General features: G+C 42.4%; 1 protein-coding gene across 1 annotated transcript in view; it reads left to right on the plus strand.

The window, feature by feature from the left end:
- Window positions 1–27,969, plus strand: part of LOC311051985 (uncharacterized protein) — a 156,567-nt gene that overhangs the window by 106,430 nt on the left and 22,168 nt on the right. Inside the window, exons 15-20 of the mRNA XM_084066730.1 lie at window positions 14,912–14,961; window positions 15,186–15,705; window positions 22,323–22,359; window positions 22,443–22,504; window positions 27,386–27,600; window positions 27,727–27,968. Coding sequence (XP_083922856.1) covers window positions 14,912–14,961; window positions 15,186–15,705; window positions 22,323–22,359; window positions 22,443–22,504; window positions 27,386–27,600; window positions 27,727–27,968 — 1,126 coding nt within the window. The remainder of the gene's footprint in view (window positions 1–14,911; window positions 14,962–15,185; window positions 15,706–22,322; window positions 22,360–22,442; window positions 22,505–27,385; window positions 27,601–27,726; window position 27,969) is intronic.

Below are 27,969 nucleotides of genomic sequence, written 5' to 3' on the forward strand. Positions count from 1 at the left end.
TTATGATATTGAACTTCTCATGCTTCCAAGTGATTTCTGCGGCCTTGGCGTAGAGAGCTTGGTCAAATACATCTCCTTCAGTTCCAAGGTCTCCATGATTTGCAGTGTTTGGGTGAGGACCTCATTTACAGTTGAAATCTCAGTCGCTGGGGCATTGATTGTTGGCAGGTAGCTCACAGTGTCCTGCACTACTTGCATGTCGTTGCGGATGAGGATATTGAATCCAGTCCAACTGCCAACAATTTGGTCTTCAGCAGATCAGCAGCCAGATCAAGTTTTTGACCCTGGCATCCTGGATCTGTTTGTCTGCGTCCACATCTAGGCTGACAATGGCTGAAGGCCCCACTCTCTGACCAGCGTTGTACATGGGGAATGATGATGTTGTTGGAGAGATGCTCCTCTTCTTTGACTTTTCAAGTGTATTTGTTTTACCTTGTGGCATTGGTCCGATGATTATGGGCTGTACAGCAATGCCATTTACTCGATGTGATGTGCTCTCTCCACTGGTTGTCTCCTCCAAGCGGTCTATATGTGACCATTTTTGACTGGAGGACAGTCATCTCGCTGGTGCACATTCTTCAGGAAAGCAGAAAACTTTTTTTTTGCAATTTCTTTTTTAATCCAAAATGAGTTTATAGCCCAGTTAGACTCTTCACATACTAGAGCATGTCTGACAGAAATTTCAGAGCTTAAATCGACATGTAAATATGAAATAAATGCATAAACATGTAGTAAAATATAAGGTTAGAGCTAGCATTTGCTAGTATTGCTAACCAAATCCTCAGTTTCCTTCCAAACATTGCAAAATCGCGGTAAAATCTGCTATTTCTACCCGATCATTTTGAAGGGTATCACTAGTCTGTTGGCTTGTGTCTAATGTAAATATGAAATAAAGATGCATTAACAATCATATTTTGTTAAAACTGTGGTGAAAATGTATCTATGTTAGTCCTCCTGAGGCACTGGAACCAGGCAGTTCCAGCAGGGGCAGTGGCAAACACTTGGTCTCAGAAAGCATGCATAACAAAGAGAGCCTTGGAAACAAAAGAAATGCATCCCCCGCTATGCATGATGGGATTGATAGCCCATGTAGTGCTACTCTGAAAGAGAGCCATTGAAGTGGTGTTTTCTCTACTCAAGAGTTTTACCTTGATTTAACTTGACTTCAGTTCTATAAGCTGTAGTTTCAAAACTATTCACTCAATCTTATTAACCAATATTATTTTTCTATGATTCCCTGCTTTCATATGACATGAAAACATGAAAATGAAAAAAATGCTAGATGACTGTCTCCCAGTCAAATTTGGTCACATATTATCCCAGGCAAGGGTGGTGAAGACTCCCTTGTAGATGTTGCTTGGCAATGCCACATTCATCTGGGATTGCTCCATTTTTGAAGGCACAGTGCCTTGTCTATTTCCTCAACCTGTGTGTACGAAACACCATGGCCCAGTCGATTCACAATACGAATCAGTTCTGTATTCCCTGTAAGAGACTTGACCGCAAAGGGCAGCATGATATGCTTTGGTGGTTTGGTTTTGCCACCAGTGACAGTGTAGGAGCCAGTTCTTTATATTCAATATTATTTATTTATTGGCCTTGTATTGTGGTGTGTGTGGCTGCAGTGTGCTCAGTCCCCAGCAGGTCTCCCTTATAAGGACATGTGCGTCATGCTAGGGGCGTGACAGATTGAAAAGCACACAGTCTTTAGACCTTGTTGGCGTGCGGGAGATTTAAATCTATTTTTTTATTCTATAACCAGTTTTAGTTTTCTTTTCATGTTTGCATCTCTGCAAGAAAGAAAATAAACATCTTTAATTTGAAACGTAACCAAACCTGGAGTGGACATTCTATTTCTTCAACAAACAAGCGTCTATTATTATAGTCTGTCCAAAGAGTTACTCACACAAATGGAAAAGGTTGATTTTTAACAAAAGGATATGGTCACTACAGACAGCATAACACAAGATCACTGCCCAGGGAGTTGGTGAGTCGTTTAACTCTTTCAGATGGCAGAGCATGGGCTGTCTTCCCTGTCAGTAGGGTTTGCAGAAACTTGCAGACAAATTGTGGGATTATGTATTTATCCTGTTCCACATCAGGCGGCCATGTTTGTTTGGTTTCTGTTTTATTTCATCCCTCAGGAGTAAAGCAGCTTTGTCAACCAATTTGTCTGACTTGGCTCTCAACATCCTCTCATCATCCAAATCAACCTGGAGAGCATATGCTTTCTTCACGAGGTCACTCTTGGAGATGCTATTGGCGTACACTAGAAGCATCCCATTATCATCAGAGCATATTTGGATAGATTCTGCCAGCTCGTTTTCAATGTTGCAACGGAAATTTGTCTTGGATGAACTCTTCAGTTTGCTGACACCGTGACAGGACATTGATTCTTCAAATTGCTGCCTGAGAGTTGCCATGGGCACTATGTTTTGGCCAGGGAGAAGGTGGCCCCTGATGTATGAGAAAAGTTCTGCATAAGCCTGTGTTTCTGCGATTTGGTAAAGATCATGATCATCATGATGAGCATTGACTCTTGAATCATCATTTTCCTCAGCATCATCAAATACACTGCTTGTAGCTGGCTCCCCACGGGTGTATGAGCGATAGCATGTTCTGTGGTAGTGCTCTGCTGCTGCAACAAGCTCCATGCTGGTGATTAACAACATTCTGCCATCTAGCTTCTTGACTGCTGGATCTCGTATCCCACTGTCTGCCCGCAGCTCACTGCACTTGACCAGGGTCTCTCGAGTATTCTCACCTTTGATTTACTTACTGGTTTTGTCACAGAAGATACACTTCTCCTCAAGTACCCCTGACGTGCTCGGAGTGGCACGGGCTGGTCTGGCTGAACTCTTTTTATCATGTGCTTCTCTGGCTGGACTCTCTTTCTGGACCTGGGCATCTAGCAGCTTCTTCATAGTGAAGGTGCTTCTACATTTCCTGTGGTACCAGACCTGCGCCTTCTCCCCTTCAGGTATTGTTCTTGCAAGGTCCATGAGACCTGCATGGTTCCTTATCTCCGCTGCTCTGTCCAGGAGTCCAAGTCTCTGGATGACACCAGCTCAGAGGTGTCATCAGTGCAATGGATGGCACATTCTTTATGTTCAATGAATTGCCTTTCGGCTGGATTATTTCTGTTTTCATCTGCCATATTCTGCTGTGACCCAGGTTGTTGGGTATCTGCAACATAGATGGTACTACTTTAACACACACACAAAAAAAAAAAGCAAAAACACAAATCACAGTAACACAGTTTAACTGGCTTCAATTGGCTGGTAAGCTCACTAGCAAACCTAATTAGTTATTGTAGCAAACTGATGTAAGATTTATCTGGTACTTACTTGTTAGCTTTCTGGTGGTCACAACTTAAATCTGCAGACGACAACTTCAGCTCAGCTTCTGTTGGACATGAAAGTGTGCACTGACCTGCACCTGCAGGTGCATTGATTTGTGCACTGATTTATCAGGCAAGCCTGTTGGGGTGATGTTAACTAATCAGTGGTTATCAACCTGCGGGTGGGGACCCCTAGGGCTCCAATCAATTCCCCATACTTGAATTGTGCAGAAAGGTTTTCTGCACAAAGTGAATTGTGCAGAAAAAGTACAATATAGGGGTCAACATATTCAATGCATGATAACTACCACTAAACTCACACCTAGCTTTGGCCACCCATTTGATAACCATGGCTCAATGTTGGGGCTCTATGGACTAAACATGAAATAAGAATGTTGACTCTGGCTTTGTCCAATGTTCCAATGTTGTTTCTGGAAAGTTATACACATTCGGGCATATTTTACTATATAATGACTCATTTGCATATCTAAATATACAATTTCAGACCAGGCATATGCCGAGTACGCCAAATGGCCAGTCCGCCCCTACCTCCTCCCATCTGTGGACATTGCAAATGTGGTGAAGCAAGGACTTCCAATGTTGCACAACCGCCTGGATAAGAGTGGAAAACATTAGGAAAAACAAGTTATTTTACCCCACTGGCTGGACCAATTGCTCTGATTTTGCACACAGCCATTGACCATTACCATCTGAACTTAACTGTGAAGCCCGTTTTTCCATTTCATCAAATCTCAGCTTCTTATTAGCGTTTTTGTGTCAAACACTGTCGCCATGGTTACGGGGCTGCCCAGCTATGGGACGAACTGCCTCCCGGGTTGCCAGATCATGTGCGCATATCCCCCCACGGATGTGTCGACCGGGTATGGTCTAGTAGTTTTTAAAATGTGATAACTGAAGTAAATTACTAATACTTCTAACTGCAGTCATTCTTTACCTCAGGATCTCCTCCGCTTGACTCGCATGACCAAAGCAAGTGGTTGTTGATAGCTCTTATCCATCGCTGAAGCATTCTGTTTGGGGCACTGATTGCTGCAGCCAACAACTTCTTATTCAAACCTGGCAAATCACCAAAAAAGAAGGAAAAAATAATAATAAATACATGTTTGGATATATATTTTTTTGACACTCAACATGATTACTTGAATACATTGTTTTAATATATTCTTGTTTTCTATATAAGGACACTTACTCTTGCCAACATGCCAGGCGTCAAACTCGTGCTTGATCACACCTTCGTATTTAGCACTAGCCATGAGTTTTCGGATTGAAGGCGATCTGTCAGTGGCACTGAGGCTTACATCCACACCCAATGCACGCAACTGATCAAGGCCCCTTTCAAATCCCATGACCTCCATCGCTACAGAGCGGGTAGCCTCATTTACCTACAGACAAATGAAATAATTCAAACAAAATCCATACACTATATTAAACTGTATTGTACTTGTCATTCAAGTGCATTACATATTGAACAGCTGAAATGATTACTTGCACTAATTCAAAGTGGACAACTTCTTTAGTGGCATCATCCTGGAATGGCGAGGTGGTGTATTTTGCACTATAACCTTTAGAACATATAAAAAAAATAAGTTTTGTTTATCATCACTTTTTCTGAAGTTTCATAGTAAAATGTGTATTGACTTTTTTTTCGAAAAAAGGCATAAAGCTTACCCGGACTATCAGATCTGCCATCACCACAGAGTTCTAAACTTTGACCATCAGCAGATCTCTGTACGAGGCAATCGATGAATTTCTTCTTGTGGTCTTTGTAAGCAGCGTGTATGACAGGGATGAGGTAGGTGGATTGGATGTTGTAGAAGTGGGTATTCTGTGGAATCTGTAGGTTGAGCATTTGGGCCCATTCAAAGATGTCCGTGTATGTAGCGCCAGTATAGTAAATACCAGAACTGATCAAGATGTCGTTTTCTGATGTACGATGGAGGCTTTTAGGGCTTGAGGTCCAAGACGGCTTTTTGCAATCACCAAGACAGTCCCATATGACCATCAGATGGCTGCTTGTTTGGACTGTGTAGGACTTCTAGATGACACTACCACACTTCATACAGAATTTAAACAACTGCTGTAGATGTGATTCATTCACTATCCAATGCCTTTTTGGATCCCATTCTCGTTAGTTGTCGTCGTCGTCTTCAGAGCTAATGGAGTCATCGGGATTTGCTGGATGGAAGGTATTCGGGGTCACGTTTGTCCTCCATCTCCCCTACATCTGTACTAGGGTCACTCTCAGTGGGAGCTGGGTCTGGATTTTTCACGATCTCCATCTCTCCAAACGATGTACTGAGGTCACACATTTCGTCATTTGACTCTTGAGGCACATCTGTCTATTGAAAAGTACATTATTTTAGTCTAATTCCTGTACTAGCATCTAGATACATATTTTCTTAAAAAATATAAAATTATTAGATTTCTAACTTACTTGTTCTAATCTGTCAAAAGATGTATGATCAAGTGTATGAGTGGAGGTTGATGGAGTCGAAACCCATCTCTGTGAAGGAAAATATGGCTTTTCCTTTAAAAATGGCTATGGACATTTTTTTACGTATATTCACTAATTGTGCTTTCAATGTTCAATGCACACACACACACACACACACACACACACACACACACACACACACACACACACACACACACACACACACACACACACACACACCAACATATCTGTCAATCAGTGTGTGTGTGTATCTATCTATCCATCTATATATTTACCAATATATATTGAGTGATGATTGTGTGTTGTTTGCGTGTGTGTGTGTGTGTGTGTGTGTGTGTGTGTGTGTGTGTGTGTGTGTGTGTGTGTGTGTGTGTGTGTGTGTGTGTGTGTGTGTGTGTGTGTCTGGATCTAGCTAGCTAGCTAGATCGATCCATCGATAGATACACACACACAAACACAACTATCTATCTATCGATCGATATACAATACAGACAGACAGACAGACAGACAGACAAACAGACTGATAGATGAGTATATTTTAGAAATAACAAATGTGCATTCAATGGTCAATGTACCTTTTGAGAATAGGTAGGAGCCCTCGCCATGTATTCCCCTGACAGTGATACCCTAGTGCTGGGTTTTGGCTGAGGTGGACTTGTCAGCTGTAGCCTGTAGAAATAAGCTGGCATCTTCTGACGACAAGACTGTGACGTATTTTCCTTTTCTGTGGGTTGGCTCTTCCTGGGACTGGAATAAGATGTGCCAGCTTCATCCGCAGATATCACAAGTCCTTCGACTCCCTAACGTTAAAAAAAAAGTATTTGAACTATTACCTACTTTTCTGATATCAACCTCTAACAATGCTCAATGCACAATGACTTGCTTGACTTATTCCTGTAGGCTCCTAGATGGAGCCTACTCTCGACTGATCTTCTCCAGGTCTGTTTTGGCCTCCCCACTTTTCTTTTGCCCTGTGGATTCCAATCCAGTGCCTGCCTAGTGATGTTGTCAGTTGGCTTTCGGAGGGTGTGTCCAATCCACCCCCACTTCCTCTTCTTCACATCCTGGCTGATGAAGTTTTGGTTGGTTCTCTCCCACAGGCTGGCGTTTGATATTTTATCGGGCCACCTGATGTTCAGGATGTGTCTTAGGCATTGGTTAACAAAGGTCTGGAGTTTGTTGGTGGTAATATTTGTCACTCTCCATGTATCTGATCCATAGAGGAGAACTGACTTGACGTTGGTGTTGAATATTCTGATCTTGTTTTTGAGGGACAGTGCCTTGGAGTTCCAGATGGGTCTGCTTTTGATTTCATCGTCTGATCCACCATCTTTGCCAAGTATTCTCCTAAGACATGTGAAGCGGTCAGTCTCTTTGATGTTCTCTCCCTGTAGTTGGACTGGGAGTTCCTGTTTGTTGTTTATCCTCATTGATTCTGTCTTCTTCACATTTATCTTTAGGCCAGTCTTTGCTGCCTCTTCCGAGAGTAGTGTTAGCTTGGACTGTACATGTTGTTGCTTGTGAGAAAGAAAGCAGACATCATCTGCAAAATCAAGGCCTTCAAGTTGTTTGGTGAAGGTCCACTGGATGCCTGTCTTCTCAAAGTCCACGAATGTTAGGTAGAGAGGAGACTGCCATTCAATGGACTGTTCGATTATCATACGCAGAGTAGCAAAGTGGTCTGTACAGGACCTGTCCTGGCGAAACCCTGCTTGTTCTGGTCTTAATCTCTTGTCCAGAGCTTCCCTCAATCTCTCCAGGATGACTCTGGTCAGGACCTTGCTGGGGACAGATAGGAGCATGATTCCTCGCCAATTACCACATTGCAACAGGTCGCCTTTCTTGCGTAGTTTGACCAGGTGGCCTCGCCTCCAGTCTGCTGTTACTTGTTCCTGCTCCCAGATCTTTTGTAGGAGGGACTGTAGCATATCTGCTGATGTTGTTGGGTCTGCCTTGAGTGCCTCAGGAGGGATGCCATCTAGACCACCAGCCTTGCCGTTCTTCATCTTTTTGATGGCCGTAATGATTTCAGCTTTGGTTGGTGGGTTGATATTCACATTAAGCTGCTCAGTTGCTGGTGGTATATCGGGAACAGTTAATGGAGGTGGTCGGTTTAGGACTTCCTTGAAGTGTTCCATCCACCGACAGCTCTGTTCTGCATCACTGGTGATGGTCTTGCCAATTTTGTCCTTTACTGGCTTACTTGGGTTGGCGTTCTTTCCTGACAAAGTGCGTGTTATTTCGTACAGCCTCTTCATGTTTTTTTGTCTGGCTGCCATTTCTGCTTCTTCTGTCATGTCATGGATGAATCGCCTTTTGTCACCTCTTGCGCTTTTCTTTACTTGACGGTTTGTTTCCACGTACTTTGCTCGCAGATCTTCTTTCTCATGTGGATCTAGACACTGGTTGTCTGGTGTCTGTCTGTCTGTGTGTTTCTATGTGCAGGGCGTTGCTGAAAATGAGCACTTGTGCTCAGCTACTACCCTGGGTAAATAAAGAACAAAAAAAAAAAAAAAAAAAACTGGTTGATCTTCTGTTTCAGCTCTTTCCTCTGTTCTATCCTATCCCATGTCTCTGGTGTCAGCCACACTTCAACTTCTCGCCCCTTCTTGCCTAAAACTGGTCTCCCAGGTGTTATTAAGTTCTGTCCAGTGGTTTTCGATAGGTGTTTCATTTAATCCTGCTACTACCTCAAGGTTATTCTTGACTTTGCAGTTTAACTCTTCTCTTTTCCTGGTGTTCCTTAGAAACTGGACATTGTACTTACGGTGTGGTCTGTCTGTTGTGTCGTGGAATGATCTCATTTTGACTTTCATTATTGCCACTAGTAGCTGGTGGTCTGATGCTACGTCTGCTCCTGCTGGAATAGTGGAGTGTTTCGCTTACCGCCTGAGCGGAGAGTCAGTCCTACTGAGAGAGAGCAGAGAGTGTTTGTTTCCAACGCCCGGCCGGTCACGCAGGTGCGCTGAGTTGGGGCTGATCAAGGAGGTAGAGTGGAAGGTACTGGTAACTGAATTATGTGTAACACCTACTAGTTTCTTAGCAATAGTTGCTACTGTGTGGACAACCTAATAATACGTTTTTGCATGTGCAACATTAGAAATATGGGGGACAACAGAGAAAAAAGTTTGTTTCAGATCAAGTCATATGTGTTTCTAATTTCGATATGTGTTTAGTATCCAGTGAGAACAACAATAAAATAGAACCAGATACAGTAGTCTATATGAACGTGAAAAGAAAACATGAAATATTGAATCTACACACTATATCGAATGAATAAAGTATTTTGAATGACATTCAAAGCATGACACTGTGTTTGGAGTTGAAAATAGATTACCCTTGGTGAATAAACAGAGGTGAATAACACAAGCCATAGGGTTTTTGGTTTGCATAAAACCACGCTAGTTAGATCCAGGCGTTGGAGAAAATTTACACTGGTATACAAAGTAATGGGTTGCTGGTGCATAGAAAGAAAATACAGAAAAGGCACACATCATAATAAATAATATTTTTTCTAAAGTTACCTCTGCTGTAGCAGTTTGTGGAACTGCGTGTGACTTCAGTCTAGTCTGTTCGATGCTGGCTTTTTTTTCCTCTGTTGTTGTCTGAGACCCGTTCTTTTCTGCAGCGGGGCAACAGATGTTTGTATTTCCTTTTTTTGAAATTCTCTGGCTCGAAGTGATCACTACAAACTAGTAATCCTTTACACTGCTCGGCTGTAGTATTGGGACATGTGTAATGCAGCTAGCCAAAGTTTCCTCAACTCCACGTCCAAAGGTATACTATGACATTTTTTACACCTTTGAGTGTAACAGCTCCTTCTGGTAGCGCAACTAGGATATGCGCACTGCGCCATTGTGTTAAAATATAATTCGATATGTAGAAAATAAAGAATGCACCGTATCTGCTAAACAAATTATGCTGCTCCAGTAGATAATGAATGAGAAGAAGCAGCAGCAGCACGCGCAAGGAATGTAAACATAGCTGAACAGGCAGGGGAGGGGGGAAGCGCTCGTCGGGAAATCTCGCGAGACGCGAGAATCTCACAGAGGACCACTTTCACGTTGTTTTGTATGAACGGCAGCTCATAAGTGACATACAGTGCGTGTGAGAATATCAGGAGACTGCATGACGAGGATTCGTGGGGAAAAAAAAGAAGTTTGGAGCTGTTAAAATAGGCGATTTTCAGTCTTCCACACTGGCCGAAGACTGAAAATCACTCACCCACATACCAGGGGCAGTTGAGTTTAGGAGATATGATGCAAAATACATAATTTGGTTATGGCGGGAAGTAAAATGGCTGCCATGGCCACTAGGGAGCGTTTTTTGCGATGGCTCCATATCTGAAATTGTTCAGGGCCCCAAACTGTACAAGTGTACCAAGTTTCATACTTATATGAAAAAGTGAAAGATTCTCTGACAAATCCACCGGACTACCTCACAACATAACTGAATTGACCATTAACTATTCACCTGAACAGTTTATGATATTGTACATGATATTATTGTAATCAGTGGCCATCAAAACAGGAGTCATCACCTATTGTGTATTAATACGTTTGGTTCAGGAGTTATGATGCAAAATACATTATTTGGTAATGACGGAAAGTAAAATGGCCATCATGGCCACCAGGGGGGCGTTTTCGCGATGGCTCCATTTCTGAAAATAGTCAGGTTCACTATGTAATTTTGTTGGATTTTTTTGAAGATTTGCAAAACTATACATTTTTGGACAGGTTATTGTCTAAGGAATCAGAAAATCAATGTTTGCATTTGCCCAGATGTGTTTATGGCAGCCATATTGGCATTTACAAAATGGCCGCCCTAAAATGTATGTATTTAATATCTCGGCCTCTAAATAAGCTGGAACATTGATTTTAACTGCTAAACCTACATTTTCAGTGTCAATGAACCCAATGGTGGTAGTTATAAAGCTACGAAACTTTACAACATTAACCCTTAGATGCATGACTGAGTCCAAAATTACCAGATGTGGTTGTTTTCTTGCAATATCTTTGTAATAAAAAAAATATTTATCAATTCATATTGAAGATTTGCAAAACTATACATTTTTGGAAAGGTCATTGTCTGTGGCCATATTGGAACAGTGGAATTGACAGAATGGCCGCCGTATGTATGTTTTGTAATATATTGGCTTCTAAATAAGATGGAACATTGTTTTTAATGGCTAAACCTACATTTTCAGGGTCAGGGAATCCAATGGTGCAAGTTATCATTCTTTTTTTTGTATCATCCCATTGACATAATCCACAAATGGGTAAAAAACAGCACAGCCCAGGTAGTCAGTCAGATATTAACTCAGTGTTCTTTTTATTTATTAACTGTGAACTTGTTTGTGTAACCACCATCATGACATTGTGTAATAATGGACAGTCTCTATGCATCATCATCACTTTCGTGCATCACAGCTTGGGAATGGTCATCGTTCTGGCACTGGCTGCTGCACGGACACATTTCAGTACAGGCTAAGTCCTTAGCTTTGCAGGAACGTCTGCCAGAAGAACAGTCAGATTTACACTTGAATTTAACCATCTCAAGGATGGCCTTTGGGGCTGGGAGGACCCTCTGTGGTCGTTGGTTTCAGCATGCCATCCAAGTGTTTGAATACCCATTTTGCAGGGGATCCAGCTGTGGATCCCGCATAGCTGCTTTTGCCCATGCCCTTGTTTGGACATGGACTCTCAAGATGTGCTGCCTCAGAGCTCCAGGTGTTGGAGGGAGCTCGTCACTTTCTGCCCTGTGTTTGCAGAACAGATGCCATCGCAGTTCAGGGATTGTCTTGATGTTGATACCCTTGGGTGAGTAAGCTGCACATACAAAGGACTCTAGTATTGACAGCATTCCTTCCATCACTTCTGCTTCATCCAAAAGCATCTGCAGAGCATTGATAACATCTTTATCCATTTTGAGGTAGACCTGCAGCCAGGTTGACTTGCCTATACGGGAGAACCTCTGTTGTTGGCCCCAGTGAATGCACATGGAAGGCTGGAAAGCCTTTGCTCTTTCTTTACCTAGAGCTATCTGCACAACACCAGAGGTCAAAGAAATGGACGTGTTCTTCAGCAGGAGGTCATAGTTTGCAGTGACTAGCACTAAAACCGCCGTATCTGGGGAGAAAAATACCAACTGTGCGTCAGGTGGGTTTTGCTGTGAAGCCAGCACAGCCTGGTGGATCAGCAGTGTGTCTACTTCTTCGTGGTTATTTTCTTTAAAGACCAGGTCTTTGTTGCTCCTAGTGTATCCAGAAGCAGACGTGATGATCAGCTTGGAGGATCCCCTGTTGTACTCTAGAGTTTTGGTAGCAAGATAGTCAGTCAGATCAGCCCTGAACTGCGATGGCATCTGTTCTGCAAACACAGGGCAGAAAGTGACAAGCTCCCTCCAACACCTGGAGCTCTGAAGCAGCACATCTTGAGAGTCCATGTCCAAAGAAGGGCATGGGCACAAGCACCCATTGCTCTGCAGGATCCACAGCTGGATCCCCTGCAAAATGGGGGGGGGCTGCCCCCTTCAAACACTTGGATGGCATGCTGAAACCAGCGACCACAGAGGTCCTCCCAGCCCCAAATGCTATCCTTGAGATGGTTCAATGCAAGTGTAAATCTGACTGTTCTTCTGGCAGATGTTTCTGCAAAGCTAAGGACTTAGCCTGTACTGAAATGTGTCAGTGCAGCAGCAGTGCCAGAACGATGACGATTCCCAAGCTGTGATGCACGAAAGTGATGATGATGATGATGATTATGATGATGCATAGAGACTGTCTATGATTACACATGTCATGATGTTTAAGATGGTTACACAAACATCCAAAGTTCACAGTTAAAATAAATAAAAAGAACACTGAGTTAGTATATGACTGACTGCCTGGGCTGTGCTGTTTTTTAACCCATATAGTGGATTATTTCAATGGGATGATACAAAAAAATGAAATGATAACTTGCACCATTGGATTCCTTGACCCTGAAAATGTAGGTTTAGCCATTAAAAACAATGTTCCATCTTATTTAGAAGCCAAGATATTACAAAACATACATTTTACGGTGGCCATTTTGTCAATTCCAATATGGCCGCCACAGACATCTGGGCAAATGCAAACATTGATTTTCTGATTCCTTAGACAATAACCTTTCCAAAAATGTATATTTTTTTCAATTGATGAAATATTTTTTTATTACAAAGATATTGCAAGAAAACAGCCACATCTGGTCATTTTGGACTCAGTCATGCATCTACGGGTTAATGTTGTAAAGTTTTGTAGCTTTATAACTATCACCATTGGATTCCTTGACACTGAAAATGTAGGTTTAGCAGTTAAAATCAATGTTCCAGCTTATTTAGAGGCAGAGATATTTAAAAAACGTACATTTTAGGGTGGCCGTTTTGTAAATGCCAATTTGGGAGCCATATACACATCTGGGCAAATGCAAACATTGAATTTCTTATTCCTTAGACAATAACCTTTCCAAAATTGTATAGTTTTGCAAATCTTCAAAAAAATCCAACAACAGTTTAAATCAAAGCATAAGGAACCTGAATAAAATGTTCAGGGCCCCAAACTTTAGAAGTGTAGGCTACCAAGTGTCATGCTTTTATGAATAAGTGAACGATTCACCTAAAATATCGTCTCAATCTAATCAAAAGCCTTGTGATTAAAATGATGCAAACCATTCCAAGATAGAATCAAAACTGACGCTACAATCGACGCCAAAGTCCGACATACACAAACACAAAACATGTTTCATGTGCCTTGTAGATCGGCTATTTTGGATCTCTGCAGGGTGTAACATTTCTGTCCTGTTTAAAAATGAATGAATAAACAAGGTTACTGTAGCAACATTAATGAAACCAAATGGAGCCTTTTGGGTAATTTTCATGTTAGGTACAGTAAGCCAGTCGTCAAAAGGAAAATGTGCCTTTATTTATAAAGGCACGTTTATAAATTATATAACAAAACAACAAAGAAAGCACCCAGAATCTAGAATTGCTATGACATTCATTTAAAGGACTTTGAAGCAAAATAGGCCAACGTGCATTTATGAATTAACAACTTGAGCCCTCTTTCAAATAGTGAAAATAGAAGACGCTTTGTGAGCTTCACTTTTATAAAGGCCAAATGTGAATTAATAGCAGCATTTTTATTTAGTTCTGCCATTTATTTTAAAACTGTGAAGCTGAGCTCCAAGCTATCAAGTTTCAAAGTCTCTCCCCCCCTCCCCATTTCAGAACAATGCACCCTGGTACAGCATCTGAGGTGTTTACCTGGTCCCCCTCAGACCCCCACCTTTCAGCAATGCATTCTGGGATATGTGTTAAAATCTTGCAGAAGTTAACCTTTGAGGGCAGTTTTCTCAGTTCACTGAATCTCAGGGTCAAACTGCACAAGCAATATGTCAATTTGTAGCTATGATTCCCTGCTTTCATACGACATGAAAAATCAAAAATGAAAAAAAGCCTAGATGACTTATCCTTTATTGTGCTGGGTCACATATAATTGGTCCTCACTAATGCTCATTATATTATGCTACCGTTTTTGTCTAATCGGTCTGTGTCTCAGAGGAGGGCTGTGGAGAGTTCAGAAACCTGCCTACCTGTGACATCATCACTGGGGAAGCTAAGCTAATAGAAACTACAGGCTTTGTAATTCCTGGAAAGTTAGTATGCTATAATGGAAGCCATTGTTCTCGCGTTAATAAGAATCAAAATACAAAATGTGAAATCTTGTTTGAAAAAACAAACTTGCCTAACAATGTCACTGGTAGGCAGTTTTCTGAAGTGTCTACAGCCCTCCTATGAGATAGACAGACTAGAAAGACTTTACCACTTTACAATGATAGTTTGAAAATGGGTGAAGTTGTCCTTTAACTTCATTACAATAAATAGTTTGTCTGGTTGTGTGTCTCTGATTTTGATTTCATTTCATTGCTTATACTGACATAGAAGGTTAAAAGACAATCGAGAATAAATGCAAACATACTAAATGAATAGACTTATGTCCACTGCCTGTCCGTCTCTGTTTGTCTCTGTGTGTTACTTGTTTTATAGTACATGTAACATGTGACTTGTTGCTCCTACAGATTGGATCATGGAGAAGAACACTGGGTTCAACCTCAGCTCCTTAAAAGTTGTGAGTACTGACTATACGGATTATACGTCTGTCTGTCTGTCTGTCTGTCTCTCTGTCTGTCTGTCTGTCTGTCTGTCTGTCTGTCTGTCTGTCTGTCTGTCTGTCTGTCTGTCTGTCTGTCTCTATGAAAAGTCAAATAGGCTAGATGAACTTGGTAAATGTAATGTATTCCATACTTCAACACAAGCATAAACCTCTATGGTATTTTTTTCTCTCTCAATCAGGTGTCTGTCCTCTCACACTGGACACAAACACAACAAACAGATCCCTCTCTCTGTCTGAGAACAACCGAAAGGTGACAAGGGAGCGCAAGAAACGGTTGTATTTTCATCATGCAAACCGATTTGTGCACTGCCCACAGGTTCTGTGTAGAGAGGGTCTGCCTGGATGCTGTTACTGGGAGGTAGAGTGGAGTGGAAGGGTTGCTGTAGCAGTGACTGACAGAGGAATCAACAGGGGAGGAGTAGGTGTTGACTGTCTGTTTGGAGACAATAACAAGTCCTGGAGTCTGGAATGTCACGGCGGAACCACCAACAGATACTCTGTCCTTCACAATAAGAGGAGAACCGTCCTCCCGGTCTGTCCCTCTAACTCCAACAGAGTAGCTGTGCATCTGGACTGCCCTGCTGGAACTCTGTCCTTCTACAGAGTGTCGTCTGACTCACTGACACACCTGTACAGCTTCCAGTCCACATTCATTGAATCTCTCTATGCTGGATTCTCTGTTGTGTCTGGTTCCATAAAGTAAGTTAAATAGCCTCGCTCGCAGGCACGCATGCACGCACGCACGCACGTACACACGCACACACGCACGCACGCACGCACGCACGCACACACCTTTTCTGTTTCTTACCATCTCTTTGTTTCTCATTGTTCAGAATCAGAATCAGTATTATTGTCACATCACAGGTTTACAAGGTAAAACAGTGGGTGAAATTCGTTTTTGTACATCATTCCCATCGCAACGTTAATTTCCATAGAAAGAAGAGTGGGGAGAGAGAAGAAGAAGAGGGGTGGGGGGCAGGTGGGAAGGAGATCAAACAAGAGAACAATAGAAGGCCAAACAAGTTATCTACATATTTACAAAGTACCTGAGATAAAGAAACAAAACTAAGGTGCCTGAGCATAGCAGCAGTGTATGTATACTGTGCATGATATACTTATAGACATTGAGGTGCTTAGAGAGAAAAAAAAAGACAAAAAAGTCAGTGCGTTATACATGGGATTAAGGTGCAAAGGGTCAGTGCGTGTGGACTGACCCTGGTATAATCCGCAAGTAGCTCCATGAGGGAGAGCAACAAAAAAAGTAATTTTGTACCTGGTGTAGTCCACAGGTATGTCCGAGGGGGAGCTATAAGTCCAAGTCATTTGTCCCTGGTATAATCCACAGGTGTGTTCAGGAAGAGCGACCATCTGGGCAGTACCGCCTGTCAGGTTGCTGAACAGGGCTCATGCCTCATTCAGCATTCTGACAGCAGCCGGGTTAAAACTATTCCAGAACCTGGTGGTGGAACTCTTGATACTGCGGTAGGTCCCCTTGCCCGGCCACTAGGGGTGTGCCGATATATCGCGATACGTTTTCGTGACGATATGAATCGGGTTTTTTTACAATCATTATAATCAGGCATGGAAACAGCCCCGAGGTGTAAAGAGTGACAACATGTTTTTTTTTTTTGGGTCAGGTGTCACACTATTGCCCTATTTGGATTCAAAACGGCTATTGTAGCTGAAAAGCTACAAGTTTGCATGTCTGAATAATGCAAAAACTGAATTATTTGTTTGCATTTGCTTTTTTTCTCCCCCATATATTTTCATAATAAAAAAAGTGCGTATCGTATCGTATCGAAATTGTATCGAAGTTGTGAGCCAAATATCGTATCGTATCGTTTGGTGAAATTAGTGTATCGGCACACCCCTACCGGCCACGGTCGTTGTAGGGTTCTGAACAGTTGTGACTAGGGTGGTGCTTGTCCTTGATGATGCGCTTGGCTTTGACCACGCACCGCTTTTTGTACAGATCCTGGAGCGCTGGGAGCTCGCTTCCCATTATTCGCTCTGCCGATCGCACTACTCGCTGTAGGTTGATCTTCTCTCGGGCAGTGCAGTTCCCATACCATGCCGTGACACAGCCTGTTAGGACGCCTTCAACCAAACTGTTGTAATACAACTTGAGGATGCGCTGTCCTACTCCGATCTTCTTCAGGCGGCGGAGCCAGTACAGTCGCTGCTGAGCCTTTTTCTTCACGTGTGTGGTGTGCGTCTCCCATTTTAGGTCCTCCTCGATTTGTACTCCGAGGAACTTGAACTCGCTGACCCTTTCCACTGCAGCACCGTCGATGAGGATGGGCGCATGGTCTCTCCGTGGCCTCCTGAAATCCACGATCAGTTCTTTGGTCTTGTCGACGTTGAGAGTGAGGTTGTTCTCCCGGCACCAGAGCGCCAGTGAGTTGATCTCCTCTCTGTAGTCAGACTCGTCGTTGTTGACGATTCGGCCTATCACTGTCGTGTCGTCGGCATACTTTATGATGGTGTTGGAGACATGTGTGGCTATGCAGTCATACGTGTACAGGGAGTAGAGGAGAGGGCTCAGCACGCATCCCTGGGGTGCTCCGGTGTTGAGGGTCAGGGGGTCAGATGTGATGCTGCCCATTCTCACCACCTGATGTCGGTTGGACAGGAAGTCCTGTATCCAGTCGCACATGCTTGGGTGTAGCCCTAGGTCTCTGAGCTTTTTGTCAAGTATTGCTGGGACAATGGTGTTGAATGCTGAGCTGTAGTCCACAAACAGCATACGTACATATTTGTCCTTCAGCAGCTTGTTGTCCATGTGTGAGAGGACGGTGTGGAGAGCCATGGCAATAGCGTTGTCGGTGGAACTGTTTTTACGGTATGCATACTGCCACGGGTCCAGCGAGGCAGGTAGCGTGGAGCTGATGTATTCCCTCACCAGTTTCTCAAAGCACTTGCTGACGATCGGGGTGAGAGCGACAGGTCTCCAGTCATTCAGGCATGTCACTCTGGCCTTTTTGGGAATGGGCACAATGGTTGACATTTTGTACCCTGCAGGGTCCACAGCCTGGGAGAGGGAGAGGTTAAAGATGTCAGCGAAGACACCCGCCAGCTGGTCTGCACATGCCTTAAGGACCCGGCCTGGGATCCCATCAGGTCCGGCTGCCTTGTGGATGTTGACCCGTGCGAAGGCTGTACGCACTTCTCTCTCCGAGATGGTTAGAGGGTTCTCCTCTGCTGGTGCTGCTGCAAAATTAACTCCCTCCTTCCCAGTCCCCTATTACAACCAGTCAACACCAGTTTAAAATCCAAAAAGGCTTTATTATATAAGTTAAAACACATGGGTAAGTTACCTCAGGTCGGGCTCCTGAAATTCCTATGCTTACCTCTGAACACAAATAGAGTTCATAGGTCTTACCTAAGGAAAACATGAACAACCGTGTAACTAAATAAAGGCCACCCACCCCTGCACTGCCAAGGTTGTTAACATTGACATCTAACACATTAACACATCTAAACACACTGGCAAACACAGAGGACTGGTGTGGTTGGAGGCTGGCAAGGAGAAAAACATATGTGTAACTGGAGACAGTTTTACACATATGTACTCAATCTTTATAGTTCACACCCACCTAGTAGTTAGCCACTCACATTCAGACACCACTGAGTCACCACTCACACCAGTAGTCAATCAGCTACTCATCACTGCTCGATCATACACACACTAGTGTTGTCACGATACTGGATTTTCAACGATACGATATTTTGAAAAATATCGATAGTTCAAAAGGCATTTAAGTAAAAAATAAAAGCTGTACAATCTTGTCTTTTCAAGTAACAAGTACAACAACAGTATCAACTGGAAGTAATAACTATTCTTATACAATAACAGTTTGTGCATTAAAGTAATAAAAAACAATTATATTGAAGTAGTGCACTTATTCAAAAGCCTCTGAGATTGTCACACATTCAAAAGGCACTTTACTGCAATTGAAAATAAAAAAGAAACAGTGCCATTTTATGCATTTTTAAGTAACACAATTACTGTAGCAGCCTTAAAGTTGCTTTGCCACTTTCATATTTTGTGCTAGGAACACCAACATGTCAATGTGCTCCTCTGTAAGTCGTGCCCTTCTTGGACTGCAAATAAGCCCTGATGTACTAGATACACGCTCTGAAGCTACACTTGAAGCAGAGATGCACAAATACTTCTTAGCAAAGTGGGCAAGGTGAGGTAACATTTTCTCATGTATTACCCACCCTGTGAGTGGGTCCTCTTCTGCACTGAGTTCAGGCATATTTTCATATATTGTGAACTCTTTTTTTGAGTCCTTCAAGCAGCATCCTCCTCCTCTATGGCATCTTCACTCTTTCCCCCCCTGTATGCTTGATAGCAGTCCATTCAGACCTGATTTCTTTGTCTTTGATGTTTGCTGGGATTCTGAAGAAGGGGGTTGTTGACTTGGGCCTCCCGTTTCCACTTCCAGTAAATTGTCAAGAGTTTGCTTAACCTCCTCTCTTACAATAACAAAACTGTCCTTGAATCTTGGATCAAGAAACGTGGCTGTGTTCAGTATCAGTTGCAGACGCAAGTCCTCATATCTTTGTCTGAGATCCCCTCCAATTGCTTCTTTAATTTGACGTTTTAGGTTGCTGTCATTTTCCTCAACTGTCAAAGTAGAGAATATCTTCCAACATAGGGGAAGGACAGAGGAGAGAGTGATATGTTTCTCACCACTAAGGGCATCAGTGAAAGAACTGATGGAGTTCAATACCTCTTGCACAGCCACAAGAGCTTCAATGTCCTTATCTCTGGGCATGAGGGCCCATTTCCTATCCTCAGATAGAACTGCACAGACTGCTGGCTGCTCCTCAAGGAATCTTTCCACCATGTCATACGACGAGTTCCAGCGTGTGGGCTCATCGTGGATCAATATGTGGTCTTCCAGCTTCAAACTTTTTTGTTTTATTTTGAACTGTCGAAACATCTTTGGAGACCTGCTGAACGTAGACACCGTCTTTCTTAACCTCGACAGTACCTCTAGCACATGGCCTATATTCAGGCCCTTGTTAATGGTAAGGTGGAGGTTGTGCCCAAAGCAGGGGACCCATGTGAAGGCCTGCTGAAATGCCTTCTTATTGTTTGAGGCATTATTAGTGATACCAGCCATATTTGACATGTCCAGCTTCCATGTTTCATGTACCATCTCCTCCAATGCCTCCTTCAAGCTGTCCCCTGTGTGCTCAGACTGCAGCCCAACACAGCCCAAACACCAGCTCTGCATGTCCCAGGAGTCTGTTAAAAATTGTAGAGTTACTGCCATGAATGTGGACGTGGCCCTGCTGGTCCATAGGTCAGTGGTGCATGAAAAGAAAGGATTCCCCTGAAGACTGTCCGTGATTTGATTTTGTTATTTCATTGTACAGGGCAGGGATTTCAGTGATCATGAAATGATTACGTGAAGGAAGGGAATATCTATTGTTTAACTGTTGAATAAGTTGTCTGAATCCAGGACCTGATCCATGCAAATGTACTCTGCTAACAGCCCTGTTCAATTTCTTGGCTTCATTTGAAGTTGCATCATACTGTCTTTGTTGTTCAAAGACAGCTGTTATTTTAGGCTGTGATTGTGTCGTTTTTGCTGCAGGTTGAGTCTTCTCAACTTCTCTCTCTCTCTCTCTCTCTGGTGCTGAAAGAGAAATACAAGAGAAATAGTTTGATTTTTATAAACATTAATTTTGTTATTTTTTTCTTTTAATCAGGCCTTTAAAATAACTATGATCTTAGTAATCTTAGAAATGAACCAAAGTACACATAAAAGTGAAGTTGTGAAGCACAACAGCATCTAAGTTCATTTCTGTCTGACCATTAGTCAACCCCATCATCTTGGTTTCTATTCAGATATTAACAAATGCATCCGGTCTAAGGCCCGCCTACTCAAACTGTATCCTGTCCACACCCACGCAAACTGAGAATCTTTTCCGTATCCTCTCTAGACCGGATATGCAACCTAGCGTTGGTTAGCTTTAGTTATCGCTAATAGGACAACAACACACTCATCAACAAATTTACTGGACCTGTGGGCTTCAAGTTATGCTGTTGTCAACCTCTTTGAATTATTTGTATAGGTCGGCGTGTCTGTCTTGGAGGTGCTTTGATAAGTTGGTCGTGTTAGCTCCTTTTATTGGCACCGTTCGGTAGCATCTCTTGCATATGGGCTTGTTAGTGCCTTCCATGTTCATCGGATTCAAATCCATGGTTTATCCAAACAGCAGGAGGGCTGTTATATTTATCAATCAAAACGGATTGCGAAGGTTCTGCACATGCCATCTTGACGAGCCTTTAGCTTACATAAATAGAACGACGATAATACGAGCAACGATAAAGAACACAGCGGCAGCATTACACTGAGTGTGAGTGAGGCAGGAGTGGAGGGGCTGCACACACAGGCACCCCAGCGTTGTGTGTGTAATCCTCTGCTCTGTGTGTGTGTATTTATTGCTGGCACGTATCTCAAACAACGAGAGAGATAGTGAGAGTGATATCAATTTAGTATTGTATTGTATATTTCATGAGATTATAAATAACGATTTGCCAAAAAAAAGAAAGACAAAAGACAATACAGAGGGCAACACCACACAGGAAAATACACATATGACCCTATGGCCATAACACCTCCCCCCTAAGATCAAACATGTGTCCCCTAAAAAACTAATAATGCTTGATTACACATCAGAAACCAAAGAAACACAAAACATCCTGAATTCAACTCATTCCTTCTATGCCCCCACTAAACCATCTCTCCTGATGTCTCCACTGAGACCCCACTCACACATCTTCACTGAGACTCCTTCCCTCCTGCTGTCTCCACTGAGACCCTGCACGAATAGCTATGAACTAAAAAGAAAACCACTGAATATCCACATCACAAAAAAATATATACGAAAGGTCTTAAAACTAAGGGAGGGCACAGCAGTTGGCAGGTTTTTCACAGGACCAAAACAAGCTAGACTGTGAGGAACCCACCAATGTAGATTGCAACCACAAGCTAATACAAATAAAGCACTAAGATACAAATATGATTTTAACTTCAATTATTGTAAAAGCTGACACTAAAGCAATAATGCTGCTTAATGTTGAAGGGTTAGAGTGGTGGTGTTAGGCTGAGGGACAGGTACACCCTGTCGGCTCTAGCCCTAATGCGTACTGTGTCTGTCTCCTAACTGAAATAGTAACATCCAAAATGTGTGTGTGTGTGTGTGTGTGTGTGTGTGTGTGTGTGTGTGTGTGTGTGTGTGTGTGTGTGTGTGTGTGTGTGTGTGTGTGTGTGTGTGTGTGTGTGTGTGTGTAGGCTCTCTGATGAGGTTGATCATTCAGCCATGGACATTGTGAGTAAAACCAGCTCCTCAGAATAATCACAGACTGAACATCAGAAAAGTTACTTATTGTTTGTTTCCTTTCTGTCTTTCAGACCAGTTTTTCACCGAGCGTTTCATCAAAACAGACGGCAGAACAGAAAACCACTCAATACAGGTAAATCATCATAAACAGCTTCATTAGTACACCATCTCTCAAGACAGATTCTGTTTTTTTGGTTATTGTCTCCGCCAGGCCGAAGGCATGGCGAGAGAGTATGTTTTACCCTCCGTCCGTCCGTCCGTCCGTCCGTCCATTCTGTCTGCGAGCGACTAATCTCCGGCACCGTTGGCCCGGTCGCTGCGAAACTGTGCACACACACTCCCTGGATGCCAATTCAGAACCTCTGCCCCAAAACTTTTACATGGGCCTGTTATAGCGCCACCAGGAGGCTGATTTGTGCAAAACACATTTTCTGATATTACTCGTACAGATTTTATCCAAACATCACGCAAATCGGTACACAGTATCTCTGTAGTCAATGTGATCAACACGGATCTGTCCCATTTTCCATATCACATCCTGATTGGCTAAGATTGCCTTCCAAACTTTGCATGATTGGTTCGTTTTTAACAAAATGCCTCAAATCATCAACGCAGCATGCGATTTCCGTGAAATTCTGCACGCACATTCCCATTAGGCCGAAGAAGAAATGGCACTTAAAAACGTTCAAATCAGCCTCATGGTGGCGCTAGAACAGGCCGATTCACGTTTTTACCTATAACTGCACCGATCTGCGTGAAACTTTGTACGCACAATCACTAGAGGCCAAGGAAAAACCTTTGCCCTGCATTTTTCACATCTGCCTTCTTTGGAAAACACATTTTGTGCTCTTACTCCTTCAGATTCTGTCCAAAAATCACGCAAATCGGTACACAGTATCTCTATAGTCATGTCATCAAGACGGATGTGTCCGATATTTCATATTCCATCCTAATTGGCTAACATTGGCTTCCAAAGTTTGCAGGATAGGTCCGTTTCCAACAAAATGCCTCAAATCATGAACGCAGTGTGCGATTTCCGTGAAATTTCGCACACACATTTCCAGTAGGCCAAGGAACAAATGCCAACCTTTTCACATTGGCCTGTTATAGCGCCACCAGCAGGTCTAATTTAACAAAACATTTTTTTGGCACAAAATGCCTCAAATCATGAATGCAGTGTCTGATTGCCGTGAAAGGCCTAAGAATAAATGGCACCCTTTTCACATTGGCCTATTATAGCGCCACCAGGGGGCCACAATAACCTACCTGACCTGGCGGAGACTTGTGCTCCGAGGAGCACTTTTTCTAGTTAAGGTTTCGAGGCCTATCAGGCTCTCGAAGCCTTATTGCATCTCTTGGCTTTCTTATTCTTCCGCCGGTTTTGGCAGTTCTGGCCTAACCGCGTGGTAACTTTTTATGAAACTCGGCAATATGGTAGAGGGCTATGCCAAACGGCGAAGACCCGAAACTCACAACCATTGGCCAAAGGGTGGCGCTATAGCACTCAATTGAACATGCCAACTTTGAACAGGTACAACTCATGCCCTGTTTGACCTACAGCCATGAAACTTCGATGCACACATGCGTCTCCTCATGCCTAACAACTTTCACAGTTTGACTTTTGACCTCTGACCTTTAGATCTCCCACCATTTCGAATTATATGAAAAGCAGTAAAAAGCAGTAAAAATCACTCTCCTCCTGGGATTTTTGAGCAATCTGTACGAAACTGCCTACACATGAACTTTGGACCAATGCCGACTGACGTGAGCAAGCGGATTTTCCATAAGTGAAAACGTTAAGCTTTTATAAGCCAATGAAAATTGCAGTTTTATGAAAATGATTCATCTGCCCCTAACACATACATGCAGACTCACATTTGTTTGACCCCTTGCTATATTGTAGAGGGTCATTCCAAGTATCACTGAAACCAATCTTACTCCAATTGGTCAAAGGGGGGCGCTATAGCAATTTTTTGAAAATGCAAACTTTAAACAGGCAAAAGTCATGCCTCGTTTGGCCGACAGCCGTTAAACCTGCTTACACATGTGCCTTGACTCATGAGGAACACATGTATCACTTTGACCAGTAACCTCTGCCCTTAGATTGTCTGCAATTTTGAGCAGTTTGAAAAACATTTAAACCAAGGATTTCTGAGCAATTTGCGTGAAACTGTGTCAAATAAATGTGTGAGGCCCTTTTTCACAGGTTCAGGTGTGTTGGTCCAATAGCTTGATCGCTTAATCATCTGCCTTGAAACCACAGGGTTGCCGGTTCGAATCCCACCTCATGTAGACTTCATTATAATTGCATTGCACACAACATGACTGTATCAATGAATGCATGTGCAATTGTTAAAGATAACGAGAAATGCATACTTGAAAGTAGTTATTTTCAATGTATGACTTACTTCATTCGCCCTTTTGTTTTGTTTTGTTGGATTCTCCTTTCTCACTGTCTGAGGCTGTGGATTCAATAGCTCGACCAGTAGAGTGTGAGCCTCATGTGCCCAAGGTCCCTGGTTCAAATCCCACTCATTACAGTTTACATTTAAATTGCATTGTACAAAACATGACCCTGTTAATTCAGACATGTGCAATTTTTAAACAATAACATTAAATGCTTTTTTGAGAGTAGTTGTTTTTTTATGTATGACATACTTTCTTGTGAAAATAGCCGATCTACAATCTCACAACTTTTCAGATAGCAACGCGTTGTGAGCTTGTAGATCGACTATTTTCACTAGTTTCCATTCCAAAATATATTGAGCAGTTTGAAAAACATTTAAACCAAGGATTTCTGAGCAATTCGCGTGAAACTGTGTCAAATAAATGTGTGAGGACCTTTTTCACTGGTTCAGGTATGTTGGTCCAATAGCTTGATCGCTTAATCATCTGCCTTGAAACCACAGGGTTGCCGGTTCGAATCCCACCTCATGTAGACTTCATTATAATTGCATTGCACACAACATGACTATATCAATGAATGCATGTGCAATTGTTAAAGATAACGTGAAATGCTTACTTGAAAGTAGTTATTTTCAATGTATAACGTACTTCATTCGCCCTTTTGTTTTGTTTTGTTGGACTCTCCTTTCTCACTGTCTGATGCTGTAGATTCAATAGCTCGACCAGTAAAGTGTGAGCCTCATGTGCCGAAGGTCCCTGGTTCAAATCCCGCTCATTACAGTTTACATTTAAATTGCATTGTACAAAACATGACCCTGTTAATTCAGACATGTGCAATTTTTAAACAATAACATGAAATGCTTTTTTGAGAGTAGTTGTTTTTTATGTATGACATACTTTCTTGTGAAAATAGCCGATCTACAATCTCACAACTTTTCAGATAGCAACACGTTGTGAGCTTGTAGATCGACTATTTTCACTAGTTTCCATTCCGAGGAGACAAAAAAAAAACTTTATTGGTAAATGTTTTGTGAACCAGTGATCTACAGTAGTTAGCGAAACAGAGGCTTGGTTCATAACGGACGGAAAAACCTATAGATATCAACAGACACCATCAGGGAGGCCATATCTCTAGCTCAATGAGAAGAGAGGCAGCCTGTGAATCCATAGGTCGCTGGTTCAATCCCCAACAATGCGTTAAGGTGATCATCATTTGGAATTCCCCCTATTCCCATGGATTGGATCCACCCCTCTCACTCATCACCAGTCACACCTGTCACATGCACAGTACAATTATTAGGCACTTTTACTTTACTACTCTACTCTACTACAATTACAGCAGATGACAGCTTTAGTTACTTGTTACTTTGCGGATGTAATTATTAATACAAGACCTACAGTAACCACATACAGCCGATCTACAATGTGACGCATTATGAGCTTGTATATATATAACAAGTAAGACGCGCGAACGCTGGAAGCGAACGCAGCTCGAAAATATTGTGTATTTACGGACTCTGTGTGTGTGTGTGTGTTTGTGTTTTGACTGTAGCTGCACTCTGGCACCCTCTGTCGGCCGCACCCAGGCAGTGCACTGCACACAGACACACAGACACACACACACACACAAGCCGAGCAGACTTTCATAGTAAGCTCCACTTGGGCGGAGTCGGCGCGCCTCCTTCCGCGTTCGCAATAAGCAACCCATGCTGTATGATAACTTACCACATATGAAATCCAATTCTGTCTATCCAATGGCTCAGTCAGTACTGCAAGACATGCCTCTCTCTCACTCTGTCACTGTCTGTCTGTCTGTCTGTCTGTCTGTCTGTCTGTCTGTCTGCCCTATCCTCAAAACAGCTTATTGCTGCTTGCAGCTATATTTTGTTTTGTTTTTGTTTTTTACGGAATGGGTTCCCAGATTGATATAGTATGTATTTGAGCCCATCAGTTGATCACTCACCACAGCTAGAAAAGGATCGACTTTCAGTCTTCTAATCTGCTCTAGAGAGAGTCAGCGGATACAGATATGGTGTGTCCTCCCAAACACAACAACAACTTGTAGTGACTGGCGAGACTAGGCTACTCGATTCGGTATTCATGTGTGGGAACATGCCACCGAAATGCCCCAATATTGATATTAGTAGGCAGGCTCTAGAGTTGCTACACAGTAGGTGGGGTCAAGACCAGATCATACTGGTCAATTCTGAACGAAAACCAGGATTTCCACACTGGAAAGACTGGTTTTCGTTCCAGTACAAGTTTAACCACAGCTGAGTCTTCTTGTTTCCAGTAACATGTTGTTATTGAAACAACCCATAAATGATATATGATAATATGATATTATAAATGAACTTGATGCAACATTTGGCAAGATGAGACCTAATGAAATCACTTATATCAATATATATATATATATATATATATATATATATATATATATATATATATATATATATATATATATATATATATATATATATGTGTGTATATATATATATATATATATATATATATATATATATATATATATATATATATATATATATATATATATATATATATATATATATATATATATTTTTTTTTTTTTTTTTTTTTGTCACAGCTTCAAGTTGCCCAGAGCAGGGCTGTTCCAGTGCTGTGTGACAGGGTTGGTGTTTAAAACAACAGGGGAAGGAGAAGTCCTCTACAGGACTGTTCATTGGGAGGAAAGATGGCTCCAGTCAACAGGAGGGACTCCTGCAGGTCCTCTGTTTGACATCAAGTGTCCTCAGGAGTCTGTCTGCCAGCTACAACTACCACACTGTGAAGTCACCTCAGGTGAATTATTGTTCTCATTGTCCAATTATTTTTAAAGGGAATCATCCGCCGTGCATCCAGCTTGGCTCCAAAGAACACATAGTTTAGGCTTTATTTTTTACTTTAATGTTTCAAAAACTTTCACAGGTGACGACCTGTCTGTGGCCCACATCACAGATGAGGAGAGGAACCTTTTAGAACCACTGGAAGTGACCCAGACTCATGTGGTTGTAGATGTGACCCACCTGTCTCTTTTTGGGCTCCTGTGGAAGATGTGGAACTGCATTTGTCCAACATATGGTCAAGTTCTGCCATTCCTTCAACCACCGAAAGGCCAAACACGGAAACTGAGTGTATTCCTGCTGCCGGCCAATGTGCCTCTTGAAGACG

This window comes from Gymnoscopelus microlampas (genome assembly GCF_963454915.1).
Source record: "Gymnoscopelus microlampas genome assembly, chromosome: 1".
In the NCBI taxonomy this organism is placed as follows: Eukaryota; Metazoa; Chordata; class Actinopteri; order Myctophiformes; family Myctophidae; genus Gymnoscopelus; species Gymnoscopelus microlampas.